General features: G+C 36.6%; 1 protein-coding gene across 2 annotated transcripts in view; it reads left to right on the forward strand.

Annotated features, from left to right (window-relative positions):
* TXNRD2 (thioredoxin reductase 2) overlaps positions 1 to 12,440 on the forward strand; it is a 37,870-nt gene extending 25,430 nt beyond the window's left edge. For both annotated transcript variants that reach the window (XM_074921600.1, XM_074921601.1), the window contains 5 exons: positions 2,302 to 2,397; positions 2,873 to 2,965; positions 4,277 to 4,348; positions 6,920 to 7,017; positions 9,267 to 12,440. In XM_074921600.1, the coding sequence (XP_074777701.1) occupies positions 2,302 to 2,397; positions 2,873 to 2,965; positions 4,277 to 4,348; positions 6,920 to 7,017; positions 9,267 to 9,390 (483 nt within the window). In that variant the 3' untranslated portion in view covers positions 9,391 to 12,440. The remainder of the gene's footprint in view (positions 1 to 2,301; positions 2,398 to 2,872; positions 2,966 to 4,276; positions 4,349 to 6,919; positions 7,018 to 9,266) is intronic.
* The last annotated feature ends 3,780 nt before the right edge of the window (positions 12,441 to 16,220 follow it).

Raw genomic sequence — 16,220 nt, forward strand, 5'->3', positions numbered from 1 at the left:
TCATCTTTTGTAATCAGGATGAGGAAGATCAGGCTGGCATTTTAGTCTGAATTTTTTTCAGTGCTGATATAAACTCTCTGTGCTAAAAATTCTTGGTCCAGTAGTGTTCTTGTTGAAAAGCATGGCACACACTATAAAGAAGTTCTCAGAAGGAGGTTTATCATATGGTCATGCCACCATACATCTGTCATATTTCAAAGGGTGTTATAACAAAGATGTGTAGAGAAGGTGGAATGTACAGTATGTTGCTTTGAATAGAAATAAGACCAGAAAGAGTTGTGTTAGAACAAATACATATTACTTCAAAGCTTTTTAAACTCTCTTAGGAGCCATCTCTCTTAAATGTATAATGCATTGGAGGATTCTTATGAACAATTCATATCCATAATGATCAGCAGAGTAGTTCTACACATGACTGCAAAGTGAATGTTCATTTCAAATATTTACCGAGGAAAGTCTTTAAGTCATTGTTTATGAGAAATTTGGCTTTATCTGCATGGATGTTTTAGTAATTAGTTGGGTTTTATGGAATGCATGGCAGTGCTTTCACAATTTTATCTCTCGTTCCAATCTTCTATTCAGTTCTGGAATGCCAAAACAACATCTGTATTTCCTGCTACAGAAATGATTGGCAGCCATGTTTCAGGCAAATGTGTATAAGAAAAAACAAATGGCAAATTTCATCTGGTAAATGACATTTACAGACTTGAAAGTCAAAATGCTGGATTTCAAAAAGCATGACTTGATGGATCTTAGGGGGAAAAAAGGGATAGACTTGCAGTTTTGTAATTTGTCATGAGCTGTGGAGAAAAACACGTTAGTCTTCATTAACAATTAGAATTGTAGTTTCTGTTATCAGGTTAGACATAATGTTGTTGCAGTTTGTTTTTTTTTAATGGAAGTTTTAACTCAAGTGGTCACTAGTACAGATAAAAGCATAAATGCATATTAATATACAAATAATTGATACAGTATGTGCTATTGAATTAAATAGTAGCTAATACCATGTACAGAATCTATCTAGCAACATACAGAAAAGAGGAATGAATTCCAGTAAATGCTAAAAAACTTTAGGATAATGAAAAAACAATTTGAAAAGCTTGAATGTGTATGGTGGGGAATCCTCATTTTATTTTCTACTGAAGACTGGTTTTGAGGGCTTATGGGATAATTTATTGGAAGTGGGGCTTTGCAGGAGTGTGACAATTGTTGTATCTAGATAGGACCTGTATGGATCAAAGCTTCACATGTTTTATAAAGTATTCCATGTTGTCCTACAGAGGTGTTTTTCAGTTATGGCTTTTTTATGTCCCCACATCATTCCTTCTAGATTTGTGACCTCTTTCCTCATCTCAGACAAGTACCTTGATGATATGACTTGTATAAACTCTTAAATAATGCTTTTTACTACATTTATGAAGTTTGTTAGATCTTATTAACTTACATGGGCTGTTCTTCCTTGGACTTCAAAAAATGCCTTTGAAAATTCCTTACTTCAATCTACAAAAAATTCTGGCTTCCTTAAAACTAGCACTGGAGTTCTGATGCTCCAGTGGTATTGTACTAACACTCAAAATGAGGGTTCTGACACACTGCATAGTGCTGTTTGGATATAAAAAGTAGACAGGATTCGTGTCTTGAACTGGAGCATGTCCTGGTCATATCCTGCTATCATTCCACTTCTCACTTGCAGGAAGTTAGCATTTGCTAACAGCAGTCCTTTTGAAGCCCCTTTCTAATACCAGAGCCTGAGACTAGGACCAACTCAACATATAGGTTGCAGTGCTAGCAAAATAGTGTTCCACCTCTTCAGTCCAGGACCAACATAGAAAGTCAGTAAGAGTGCCTACAAGTAAGAAAGCTTTGTGCCTGTGTTCTGTAAAAATGTGACAGACAACTTTTTTTTAAAAGGTCTGATATTATAAAAACACTGTTGCTTTATACCAGGCTTTTCCTGCTTTAAAAAGACCATCTGAAAAGTTTCTTGATGACTTACTGTGAAAAGAAGGGGGAAAGTGAATGGTTAGCATGTGAATATCCTCTGCTTTTGAAGAGGTGACGTGGTAAGATAGAAGGTTTTGACACATTCATGGCATTTGTTCCTCCCTGTTAAGACAGATATTAAACTCAGAGACTTAAAAGCATGTTTGGACAAAAATTATTACTGCCTTCTCTATTTGGAGCCCTGGCTACTAGGCTGGAATTCCAAAGATTTGGCCTTCCTCTGACCATTGTCCCAGGAGAAATCCTTGGATGCTATTTCTCTCTTAGTTAAAACAAATCTTTGTGCTTTCTTCTTAGGGCCGTCCTGAATTAACACCCACAGCAATAGCTGCGGGAAAACTGCTGGCTCAGCGTCTTTTTGGACAGTCTTCAGAATTGATGGACTATGACAATGTGAGTTTTATTTCTTTTTTCAATAATAAAAAAGAAATCTTATGCTTTTTTTTTTTTTTCCTTAAGAATTTTTAAAGGAATTGCATTTTGTCTTCTGGAATCTAGCTTTGACAGCAGCCAGGTAACAGGTACAAGTTGCTCTTGGGTTGATTCTGATTGGATGCAAGAGGAAAATTCTTCACAATGCAAGCAATGAGCCATTGGAATAATCTCCCCAGGAAAGTGGTGGATTTTCCAACATTAGACAATTTTAAGATTCATCTGACAGGGTGCTGGTCCATCTTGTCTAGACTATGCTTTTTCCAACAAAGATTGGACCAGATGATCCCTGAGGTCCCTTCCAGCCTGGTATTCTATGATTCTAAATTTGTGTGACAGAGCTACACTTCTTGGTCATGCAAAAGTCTCCCCTGAATCTGCCATGCAGCTGCTTTATATGCTTCAACAGTAACACTTTCTGTTTCCTTGCAAGCAGGTACCTACTACAGTTTTCACTCCCTTGGAATATGGTTGTGTTGGACTGTCGGAAGAAACAGCTGTGCGCTGTTATGGATCAGATAATATTGAGGTATGAAAATACTTCTAATTTTGTAGTTGGTGTCAGAGTTGTACTATGAAAAGACAGAAGTTTCACTGTTCTATCAGGCAAAATTTTTGGTCCCCAAAAGACTGGTTGCAGTTAGGGAGTTGGTGTATTCAGAAAAGCTCAGGACTTTAAAACTATTGCAGCAGGTCACAATGGAAACTGTTATCTAGTGGTCTTAAAAGTATTGATAGGGTGTGACAGCTTTAAGCTAGCTGCCTTTTTAGTAAGTTATATTGTGCAGCATCGTTAAATAATGGTTGTATAGTTCCTTTTAATTTTCACAATTGCTGATCAGGTTCTGTACTCTAAATTTTTGGGATGTCCCCAGAAATATTCACACAAGCTGCTAAGTGTCATTGTGGCTAAAATGTCTTGATATAATATGCCTGGGCATTGCATATTGAGGAAGAAATCTGTTATGGCATATCTGCACAACCAGCCCTCTAATATGAGGAATGAGATTAAGGTACTCGTGATGAAGAAATTCACAATCACTGTATAATAAGACAAAATACAAACAAGTCACACTTGAAAAGATAGCTTGTGTTATCTCTATTCACTCATCAAAAAGACTGTTATCGTATGACTCATAAGCTATGGAAATGCAAAACTCAATACTTATGTCCAGTCAGTTACTAGTTTTTTTATTTTATGATTCTGAAATACAATTTATACTTCAAAAATCTGTCCCAGAACTCTTATCTGGTTTTCTGGATGCTAGTGCCACGTAGAATGATACGAATTACTGTAAAACAATTGTTCTCATCTGATTAAGGCAGACAGTTAGGGTGTGTGTGTCATAAGATGCTGATGTCATGTATATATTGGAGAGCAAGTTCAGCTGATGGATTTAGCTTGGAGCCCCAGGCAAAATCATTAATGAGAAAATAAGCATTTACTATTCAGAATGCAAACAATGCAGTTTGGGTTGTCTTGTGGTATACATTATTATAGATATCGAAAGCTTGGATTTCATTATTTTTAGTAAGCTAGGTATTAAGCTTTTAGGAGAAAAAGGAACAAAACTATCATTTTTAATTTGGGACACTGGTTTGAGTAACATGATTATTTGTGATTTTTTTTCAGTTGTGTTTTCAATCTAATGGTTCTCTAAGAAAGGTTTGTGTTAATCTGTTACTGTTCTTTCCATACTTTTCTTTAAAATAATGAACCAGTTGTAAATAAATCAGTTTTTTCCACAGCAATATAAATATGTAGTCATTGTAATACTAAATAGCAGTTTTTGATGTAATAGTACTATCTAACACAAAATGTTATTGGTTTCCCTACCAGGTATACCATGCGTATTATAAACCTTTAGAGTTTACAGTGGCTGAAAGAGATGCAACCCAATGCTATATGAAAGTGAGTGTTGTGAGCTTTTAACTTACTTTTAACTTAAAACAAGAGACACAGTATAGCCAGCTTTAAGGAGGACTGTTTGGCAAAAAAACCTCTCAAGATGGATGAGATATTTTCTTGGTGACAGCCTGTTTCTCTAGTGTAACTTCAAATGTTTAATATTCATTACATATGCCATTGCATCTTGAAACTGCTTTACAGATATTAGCATTTTTCAGAGCTGACATTTTACTGATTGATACCATCTTTGAACTGCTCTTAAGGTCCTAAGAAGTATTCAAAATTTTATAGAGATTAATCTCTGCTTCCCCCAGCAAAGATCTTAACTAGTTATATGTAATATTTAAGTTGTCATCTTTTGAGGAAAGTAGATTACCTTCAAAAAAATTAAGCATTAGGCTTACACAACTAGAGTTCAGCCTTACTCATGAAAACAATAACCTCCTGGTTTAGACCAAAGTGTTGGACTTGAAATGTATCTTCTCCTAGAGCAATCCTGTTTCTTCAGTGTTGAAAAGGTTTTTGATGCACTTGCCCATAATAAAAAATCACAGATAAGGTGAAGTGTAGTGCTGGTATAATGTAACATGCTTTTCTTTTTCTTTCTTTTCTCAGTATCAGGGAACAATCTTTTTTAAATAAATGTAGTAACTTCTGTAGGTCCATCACAAATTACATTGTTATTGTTGTGTTATGTAAGGAATACCCATTGTCAACAGTTGCAACCAGTTTTTTTAACTATCTTTTGTCACATCTGATTTGTGTAAGTGCCTTAGTAGCTTGCCTTAACTGTCCCAAATATCAGTGCAACTAAGATGATGGTACTTTTTTTCAGCTATTCCCTTTGAATTATGTCAATGAAAGTAAATACTTGAGGGTGAAGTAGTAATAACATAGTAGTTGTTGGATTATATTGAATATAGTCAATATTATGTGGTCCTGCACATGGGTTGGGGCAATCCCAAGCACAAATACAGGCTGGCCAGGGAATGGATTGAGAGCAGCCCTGAGGAGGAGGACTTGGGGGTGTTGGTTGACGAGAAGCTCAACATGACCTGGCAATGTGCACTTGCAGCCCAGAAAGCAAACCCTGTCCTGGGCTGCATCAAGAGCAGTGTGACCAGCAGGTTGAGGGAGGTGATTCTCCCCCTCTACTCTGTTCTCATGAGACCCCGCGTGGAGTCCTGTGTCCAGCTCTGGGGCCCCCAACATCAGAGGGGCATGGACCTGCTCGAGTGGGTCCAGAGGAGGCCATGAAGATGATCAGGGGGCTGGAGCAGCTCCTGTGAGGACAGGCTGAGAGAGTTGGGGGGTTCAGCTGGAGAAAAGAAGGCTCCGGGGAGACCTTAAAGCGGCCTCCCAATACTTAGAGGGGCTACAGGAAAGCTGGGGAGGGACTCTATCGGGGGTGTAGGGAGGGGACAAAAGGTAATGGCTTTAAACTGAAAAAGGGTAGATTTAAATTAGATGTGAGGAAGAAGTTCTTCACACTGAGGGTGGTGAGGCCCTGGCACAGGTTTCCCAAAGCAGCTGTGGCTGCCCCCTCCCTGGCAGTGTTCCAGGCCAGGCTGGACGGGGCTTTGGGCAACCTGGGCTAGTGGAAGGTGTCCCTGCCTGTGGCAGGGGGCTGGAACTAGATGATCTTTAAGGTCCCTTCCAGCCCAAACTGTTCTATGATTCTATGATAGCCCTTAGTAAACTCCCAAAACACATGACCAAACATCAAACTTGAGAATTTCAAACTCTACTGCAAGAGGGTTTTTTCTTTAAAACTCCTCAATATTTAAAGTACCACCTCAGGATTGCTGCTGTTCCTGGGATTCCTAATGAAAGAATCCAAGCCTTTAGAGTAGTGATGATTTAATTCTTGATGGGAGGACACAGGGACTGACTTTCTTTTCATAATTATAGAGATGGTGTCCTTAAAGGAACTAAAAATTTTTCACTAAGTTCTCTAATAAAAGTTAAGTGTGCAGTGACTCAGGCCCTCCCACATACTTATTAACTCACCTTCATCTTCAGCTGCTTCCAAGGCTTGACTCCTTTTTAGGTTATGTGGCTGATGTGGTAAATGTATCTCACCAAATATGCTGCTGTAAGTGTTTACTGACTGAATCACAAAGGCACAAAATATCCTATAATTGCTAGCGGTCATCTTTGGAAATACAGTTGATTAACCACTGAGAACAGCTGCACAGCCTTGGAGAATGGCTAAGGTGGCCATTCAGTGTCAGAATAACACTAGTCTGGTTACTGGACAACGGAAGGTATTGTGAGGGTTTCATACACATGACAAACAACGAAGTATTAAATTTACCACCAATTATCATTGTTAGTGGCTCCCTGAAGTCTGAAACAAATACACTAATAAAGCTTCAATTCAGGAAGGTGCTTAACGACAAGCATAAGACTTATTGAAGTCAGTAAGACTTAAGCGAGTGCGTAAATTCTTGGCACACTGGGAATAAACAGCTGAACTAGGATCTTGGGGCGCTTCAGTTTCATTTAATTCAACTTTATGCCTTATCTTTAAATGTTCTAAGAAAAGATCTCTATGTAATGTATTGTTTTCAGGTGGTGTGCTTACGAGAGAGAGAGCAACGAATACTTGGCCTTCATTTCATTGGACCAAATGCAGGCGAAGTTATTCAAGGATTTGCTCTTGGAATCAAGTAAGTCCAAAAGAATGTCTCTAGTTTCTAAAGCCTGCTTTTTAAGTTATTGTAAGATTATAAAAGATAGCTGCCTAGTTTTGGCAACACTATAAAGAATCTATGCTTTTTGTTACTTTTATGTAGTATTGCACATATTTTCACTAAAAATACCACAGTTCTTCATTAAGATGTACTGGATTTAGTTACTGGAATACTGGATATAGTTAAGGAACAACTGAGGAAAATATATTGTTGGCTTGGTACAGTTAAAGCAGAAAATAAAACTGTGCATTAACTTACTACTGTTAGTTTTCTCACTGTAGCTTCTTTTGCATTCTATGCACAGGATAGGAAATCACCATATAGTTTTGCAAGTCACTTCTTTAAAAGGATATTTGTGCTTTTTCTTTACACCTGCTAAGCATTTCCTTTCCTAATCTCGACTTTAAATGTGCACAGCATTGATCCTCAAAAGCTCAGCAAGGATTTGCATGAATTTTTATATTTCTGGGGTATAAGTTAACTGTAATATGATAAGGTAAGAAAGAAACTTCTGTAGGATGATGGGAGAGGGAGAGGTACTTTTGTCTCCAGCTATCTGATAATTGCCATAACAGTCTTATCCAAGTAGGTGAACCTTTGTGATATGATCTTTTTTAAGATTTTGTTCAATATAGAAGTCCTTCCATTGAACAAATAAGGAAAGATTCTGGGTCTTCTCTGGTTAAATGGAGAATTCTTTCCTCCTATGCCTCTTGTGTGCTACAATTATTTCTTATTTGTTGTTTCATTTCCCTTCTTATTGCTGATTCACATCCTCAGAAATGTCGATTCGTGTATTTACATTACTAAATTATAGTTTTTAACTCCTCTTTGAAGAAAGTAGGCTGGGACACAAGAAATCACCCCCAATTGTGGTGTTAGTTCATTTTCCTAAATATCATCACCATTTTATTGCAGTTTAGTCTTATGGTTGTGAGTGACTAGCATAAATGAAAAGCAGAAAGGATTAAGAAGGCAGGACTGCAAGTATCATGTGAAGAATATCTTGGAAATCACTGATTGCAGTGTACCCTCAGTACACATTTTCAACATGTGTTTGTAGTCCATTAATTGCCAGTGGTATAGATTCTAGAACTACATTTTTTAGGATGTCGTTGTTTTGAAGTTTTATCCAAAATAACCAGTGAAAAGGAAGCACATGAAACTGGAGTGCTTTTCTGCCTTGCCTGAGGGAAATTAAAACTTCAGCCACAGTAAGAGGTTTTCAGCAGGTCAGATTCTTGTATTGGTTTCTATTGTATTTCACAAATCCAGAGCTTTCAGTGTGGAACACCCGCTGTAAGAGCTGCTGCTCTCTTTTGTCAAATATTAGGTCTTACTTCAGCCTCTCCAAAGGATGATCTTCCATCTTCCCTCCCCACTTAGTACTCCAGTAACATCTGTGCTCAGCAATGATTTTTTGCTTGTCAGTGCTTTTCTGAATATAGATGGGGATACTAGAAGACATCTGTGTCTCTTTTCCCTGTATTTTGTAAAGAGAGGGAACATTATTCCATAGAGGGCTTGAAACAGTTGTTAAATTTAGGGCCATTTCAGCTATTCTTACAGCATGACCTGCCAGGAATAGCAGCTCAAAGGAAAGTCGTCAAGTCTAAGAATATTAATGGACAAGTAAAGGAATTAAGCAAGTGGGATTTTAGCTCAGGGTTGATTTTTTTGTTTTGTTTTGTTTTGTTTATTCAAATGAGAAACTTTTTCCTCCTGCTTGTAACACTGATAATTTCCCTGTAAGCACCAGAGATTCTCTAAGATCATGGAAGAATGTTCTGGTATTACCTCCTTCAGCAGATTCTTTTCAGCAGTCCTAGTTAAAATTTTCTTCCTCTGTGTGTACGTGTGTGTTTTTCCATCTGGAGTCAGAGTCAGTGAAACACACCTCTATGTACAAGAAAACCTGAAGGCTATGGTTTTGTCATATGTTTTGCCATTGACTCCGTTGTGACTTGGGGTAAATTGCTTAATTCTCTCTGTCTCAAATCTTATGACAATTCTTCCCTATCTAACAATGTTGTGAAGATGGGCATTTTAATGTTGTTATGTAAGTACCTGAGAAACAATAGACAGCATTGTCTGAAGAATAAATGCAACTTCTCTACCTGATAAAATGGACAAGAGCAGAATTATTTTGATGTTTTAGGACATTCTAACTGCTTCAGGTGAAGAGTGTTTGACTCTGTGGGTCCTTTTTTTTTTTTTTTTGGTAGATGTGGTGCTACGTATCCTCAGCTAATGAAGACAGTTGGCATTCACCCTACCTGTGCTGAAGAAATTACCAAGTTGCACATTACAAAGCGTTCTGGCTTGGATGCAACAGTCACAGGCTGCTGAGGTTAAATACCATCCCTGGAAAGAAGGAAAAAAAGCACAAAATATATTTGTAAAGAAAAGGGGCACTTAGAGTTGAAACAATTTTAATGGTTTGAGTTCCAGGAATCTTTCTTGTTCTCCTGGTAGACAACTTTTTCTTACAGCCAGACAAAGAAATTGTCCTTGCACCATCACAGTTCTAAAACCAATGCAGTCCTGCTGTACCAAATATCTCTCTTTCAAAGAGTCTGTAATTCTTCTTTTGCTGTGAGCTGGGGAATAATCACATACATAATTGAAGCCAGTGACATCTAAGGCCATCTAAAAATTAAATGGTTTTCATTTGACTTTCTCTGTTGGCATGAGTGACTGCCAACAAAGCTGTCTCACATAATGTTCATATAGATGCTAGGAATCAGACAGGGCCTACCTTAGAATTTCGGTGATGATACTTTCTCCTTCTTTCTCCTTAAATACTTGGACAAGTCATTACCAATCCTAATTTTGAACACTGAGATTCTGTACTCACAAGTAAAAGAAAATCCTCAGAGTGTGTAACAATGGGTAAGCAGCCATGCTTGGGGTTTTTTTCTTTATAATGTAGTATGCACAGGAATTTAATAGAAAATCACTTATCACCAAAGCTGTTCTGCTACTGGATGAATCCCAATGGATTAATCAGTGGCAGCCTGGTCATAACATTATGGTGTTGGCTGAGAATGAATGAGCTCAGAGGTGCTAAAGAAAGAGTTGAATTTTATAGTGAGTTCTCTGCCTATTTTTGAAATTTCTAATGCAGTTCAGTTCAAATTAAATTGACATATCTCACAAATTACTGCTTGAACACCATATATTAAACAATGCTGACAAGTAGAATCAAAACCACTAATAATTCAACTCATGAAGCATTTTCTGTTTTATAGAATGCAGAAATCTGGCTGACACAGTAATACATTCTGTTGGTTTGTTTTTAAGATTTTCTCACTGACGAGCTGGATATTACATCTGAATGGATTTAGGTCTGGCTTTAATAAAACATGTTAATGAAGGGAACTATATTAAACAGTGATCTAGAAAAGAAATGGTCCTGCTCAGAACAAAGATAGAAAATAATTATCTGCAAACTTTTTTTTTTTTTTTTTTGAGTATCGGCCAGGGTAAAAAAGCATTAATCTGTTCCAAATTTCTGCTTATTTTCCTGCTATCCAGAAGGGGGAGATGCTGGCTAATTTGTGGCAATAAAGAAACAAATCTGATAGTGAAGCTTCTTTTGCAGAACCCTGTTAAATAGGTAGCCTGACAAAGGCAAACACAAAACAAACTGCACTGAATTTCAATCCAAGTTGCAGTTGCCAACGTTTTGATATGCATAGTTTCTTGCACCCTTTACAGTACAATAGTGCATGTAGGAAAAGAAGGGATCAGTCTGAGGTGAAACAAAATGTATCCTTTTTGCAGTTAATTTATATCAGGTTTTTGTGTGTGTAATTTCATATTTTCATAGCTGTCCTTCTGCTTGTTGCACAGTTTGGAAGAATAGTCTGATGATCGTGTATACCTTTGCTATTTTTCATTTGATTGCTATTTAACTGCTGCAGCATGCAACACAGACAAGCAGTTTATTTCAACTGTGAAGTCTTTTACCATGAGAATTGTACCTGTCAGACTAACTATTAGAAAAAAGAAATTCACTCTAAAATATGACACAATAGCATTTATCACACTCTCGTTGATACTAGAATACTCCATTTTCAAAGATTATTCTGACTTTTAACAACAACAAAAGAAATATTAAATGTTTTGTTTTACAGTTTCCCAATTTTTTGGTCCATATTTCTAATCTGTGAAAGAGGAAGGAGTAATACAGTTTGACTGCAAGTGGCATTCCCTTTCAGATCTGTTGTTGCAATTTTTCATCTAAGAAGTCATCCATAAGTTTGTAGTTGAAAAGAAATACTGTGAGTGGAAGTGTAGTTGAAACACTGCCTGAATATTACAACTACCTTTAGAAGAAATGATGAAACGTTTGTATCTATGTATAAATGTGTGCACATTTGCACATTCAGAAGTTCCTGTTTCCTTTAATAAAGATCTCAGAGTATGATACAGCCATACTAGATTTTTCCCACTGTTTGCAAAAAAAAAAAAAATGTTTGTAGTAAATTAGGGTTTGTTTAAAATGTTTAAATTTAATATTTCAAAACATTGTGATACTGAGCATCTCAGTCTATAGAGATTTTGTTGTGAGGAATATCCTACCTGTGACTAAACCATAATGTGTATGCATGCAAGATTTTTTTTTTTTCTAGTGATTACCTATTACAGTTCTTTTGTACCCATAAATGAAAACACTGGTGTTTAGCCATGTGAAAGTTGCTTCTCTGCCCCACCAGTGCATCCAGTGGACTGAGTTGTCTGCCCCTACAGACAAGTCAATGGAAAGATGAGTTAATTTCATTCATCATAAGTTCAAAATAATTACTTGGGACAACAAGTAAAGAGATTTCAAGGAAACATTTCCTCGGTATATATGGAGTGTGAAACTAAGGCATCGTTCTCAGAAGTAATAGAACTCTCTTGGTTTTAGAATTGCTGAGTGGACTGCATGAAAACTGATCCTGTATCTTGAATAACAGCCTAGTTCTGTTCGTCATTTAGTGGAAAATGTTGTTGCCCCCCTGAAGTAAAACTAAACATACATTCACACCTACATAACCCTAATGTCAGAATCAACAGCAAGACAGAGTAATGACAAGCCCTGTGATTGTGCTTTTTTTTCCTGAAGGATTTGCCAGGGATGGTCCTTAAGAATTGTTTTTAAAAGCCTGACTGATGTCAACTGAAATGACTGATGTACACTGCAGATTACTGATTATATGTGAAAATGTAAAAAAAAAAAAAAAAAAAAAATTAGTCAGGCTGCTTCTTCTTCTCAGGATGCCAGCTGATGAAGGCTTCTTTGTCAAACCACACCATGGTGCAAACAAGTCTGAGCACTGCTGGGTCCCTCATATGTATGATCCCAATATTTATTGTGTTGTGAATTAATGAATTAATAAATTTTTTTTCCTAGTAAATGTTTGATTGTATTTGTTTAATTTTGTACATATGATTCTGCTTATAAAAGATTTCTTTTTGATCTTAATGCTGTTTCTCTTGGTTGAGATATGTGTTAAGGAAATGAAGAAGTAGGCAGACTCAGACCTTTTAATAAGAAAATGCTGATACCTCTCTGTCTCTGATGTGTAAACTGAATATCCATGGAGATTATTCTAGGCTGGATGACCTTCTTATTTTAAAATAATTAAATTAAGAGAACCTCTAGACTTGGTAAGTATGGTTTCAAATAGTGTCCCGTTTACTTCCAGCTAATGAGGTCTAACAGGTATTTTCACTATTTGTGTGTCTTGACATACTACTTTAAGACTTGTCAAGAGCAAACTCCCTTGAAATACAGTGCAGTCAGAGTATTATACAGGGCTAAACTAGTCTACATTAGCTATTCACTTCAGGTTTTAAACTAGAATATCAGTGGAAAAAACATGTTGCAGCAAAGCCAAATTGTAGTTACGGGTACTGCTAGGTAAAAATGTTGGAAAATTAATTAGGAAATAACTAGCAAAATGTGTTTAAAACCTCTGAGAAACTTGTCAGAAAAGGGACTACATTGTTCAAATTAATCTAAATTTTCTTTTATTTCTTTAAATCTACTTTGCTGAGAAGTTCCCATTAAGTCAGGTAGATGCTGAGCTTCTGAAGTAGATTAGTTTAATATTACCTCAGTATATACCCTGGATTTGATGGTGAGAAGGAATATTGACTTTATTGTCTTTAAAGACATTTTTACTTCTGCGTTTTTAATATGTTTTAATTTCCTGGAATATTTCATTGCAGATTCTAACTAATTAGAATAGCTAGGAACAGTGGCTAAAAAAGGGAATAAGGTAAGCATAATTATTGATGTGTTTTTTTCCTTATTTTCATATACCACTTAATCCTGAAACAAACAAGAATAACAGACAAACATATAATAATCTTTATAAATCAGGAATTGAATTTATAAAATTTATATCATTTATATTATACCTAATGGTAGCTTGTTCTCAGTGCAAAGGTATTGTGTACAATTATGTTTTGCCTTTTCCCATTTATGCATGCACTGTATGTCATTATATCTACTAGAAAATGTTTCTACAGTTTAGATTCTTCCAGACCAGGGGCTGGAAAAGATACTTCAGTACAGCAGATACACTTTTTCTGCTAGCACAGTTATTCTGATAAACCATAGGTGCCACAGTGCAATGCATTTCTAACCGAAACAGTTGCACATTGTACAGACTTTGAGTTTGAAGGCTTCTCTTCGGAAGCTCATGCCTATCCAACAAAGTAGGCAATTCTGTGCCCATATAAATTGCCATTTGTCTAAATCCGAGTGAAATCAATGTACTCGAAGTTAATGTTAGCCATTAATTTCAGTGGGATGAAAGTATGTGTCTTAAATGCTTTGTTAAAGGGGAATCAATATAAGCATATGCCAAAATGTCTTTCATTATTACAGTTGGGGAACAGACTGCAATTATGATTCAAAACATAAAAGGTACAATAGACATCTATGATTAGGCAATGAAATATGCCTTTAATAAGCATAGTGCAGACAGTTTGTTTTGCAATAAGTAAACTTGTATAAAATTCATTGACTTTTTCATTCTTTCAGATCTGTGTGCTCTCTTTTGAGAGAGGTTTTTTAGTTTTATGCACAAAGTTTTCCTGATGTTCTTCCAGCAGAAAGGCTGGGTTTGCATGCATTTATTCTAGTGCCAAGCTTGAGTTTTACTGGGAAAAGAGGAAACAGCAGAGCAGACCTTTTTTCTTTTTTTTTTTTTTTTTTCCAGGCAGCATGCAACAGATACGGTGTAATTACTCTTAACTGATTTTTTAAAAAATGGAGTATTTCTGTCCATTGCATGTCAAAGAGCTAATTATATTTCCATTGTGGCACTCCAAGTCAATATTGTCAGCTCTTCTTAGTTCTAATCCTCTGCATTGAGTTTTGATGGGCCAGGTGAAATATCCCCTTCAGCACCTTACTGCCGTTCTTGTCAGTCATCTTGCCATGAAAAACACACGTATTATAAAGGCTTTGGCAACACTGCATCTTATTTCAGTCTTTAATCTTATATACAACTTAAGAAAACACCATTCCAACTACTGACATTCTCTTTGGGACATGAATGGGATCCTATTTGCTGTGAGAAACGAAAGAAAATTATCTAATCTTTAATGGATATAATGGAACTCTTTGGCCATCGCAGTGTAAAGGCTTAGTACTAAACCACCAGTCTTAGGAAGAAAACAATTAGCATGGTGAACTGGATCAGAAATTAAGCAGAATATCTCATGTGAATAAGTAAGAAAATGCTTATTTTATTTATTCATCATGTAAGTGTTTCAAGCACTGAAGTTAGGAGAGCGTCTTTTTTGTAACCCTTAGACCTTCTTTGCAAGGAGCGCTCTTCACTGAAGTCCATTTCTAAGTATGGTACTGTGCATGCCATTTTTTTTTGTTGTTCCTTATAGACAAGATCTAGCACATCTAAAATCTTCTGGTCCTACAATGGAAAATTAACATCATCCCTAAGAAGCTGGAATATAAACTAATAAGGCAGGTTTCCAGAATCTGATTGCATCAGTCAGAAAGATATAGTATGAAGAGAAAAGTGGATATTCCCTGGGGGGTAGTGTGAAATGGAGACCGGTCTTGTTTGAACAAGGTGCTCTGCATTGTTAGCTAGGTAGAGGTATAGGGAGTTACAGCCTGTTGGAACCAGCATCTCCAAGGAAGGGGTGGGGGGAAATTTTTCCAGGTAAAAGTCTCAGCAGTTTCTGGTAGAGTATCTCCAATATACTAATACAATAATTTAAGGAAACCCTTTATACTTCATGAAAGATGAACTGTAAAGATACCCTTTCTGCACCTCCTCCCCCATTTTCCTTCAGATCATATGAAGACCAGAAAGACAGTTTTTTTCTGTCCTGCTTCCCTTTACTTTAAAGCAACCTGGGAATCAGTCTTGTTCTTCCTTGTTTCAGCATAAAACCAAACAGCAAGATATCCCTCTTCTTCAGTCTTTCACAAGGAGGCTTCTTTTTCCCAAGGCTGTGTGAGGAGAAGTTCAGTGGTAACATAACTCAAACAAGTCTAGAACAAAAGGACTATAGATACCTGTTCAATCTCTGTCTATTATAATATTACATAACTCCAGTAAAATAAAATAGCAAGGGAAAGAAAACAGTGACAAAATACAGCGTTTAAGCTTTAAACAAAAATCAAGAAAATAAATAAATGTTCCCTTCTTTGCAGGCTCCCTGTTGAGACAAGGCCCAAATACATTATTCCATGGCATGCTCCTACCAAAACAGTCAGAATTGAAAGCTTGTTTTATTTTTGTCTCTTACTAATGTGTGAATGAACTGTAATGCAGCCAACCAATATTCTATTCACACTGTGGCAGAGCAACAGGTTACATAGCAGTTTTTAGCTTTATGCAGGAGATTGAGCTGTTGTACATGACGCCTTAGTTTGTAACACGATTAGTGATGCACAGCAATCTTTGTTTAAACACCTTTGTTCAACAGGGACAAAGGATTGAGCTTTGCCATTTTTGTTTAATCTTGATAATCTTCCTTTTTGTCTCTATCTCAAAGGATCAAGAGGAAGTGCATTAATTTTCAACTTCACACGAAGGCAAGTTGTACAAACACAGGCTGAAAACACCAGGAAACGCAGGCATTTTCCTTAGAGAATAAGTCAACTGATGTTCTGCTGGCAAGAGACTCCTGAATAATTGGAA

Source organism: Athene noctua, chromosome 17, assembly GCF_965140245.1.
Source record: "Athene noctua chromosome 17, bAthNoc1.hap1.1, whole genome shotgun sequence".
NCBI lineage: Eukaryota > Metazoa > Chordata > Aves > Strigiformes > Strigidae > Athene > Athene noctua.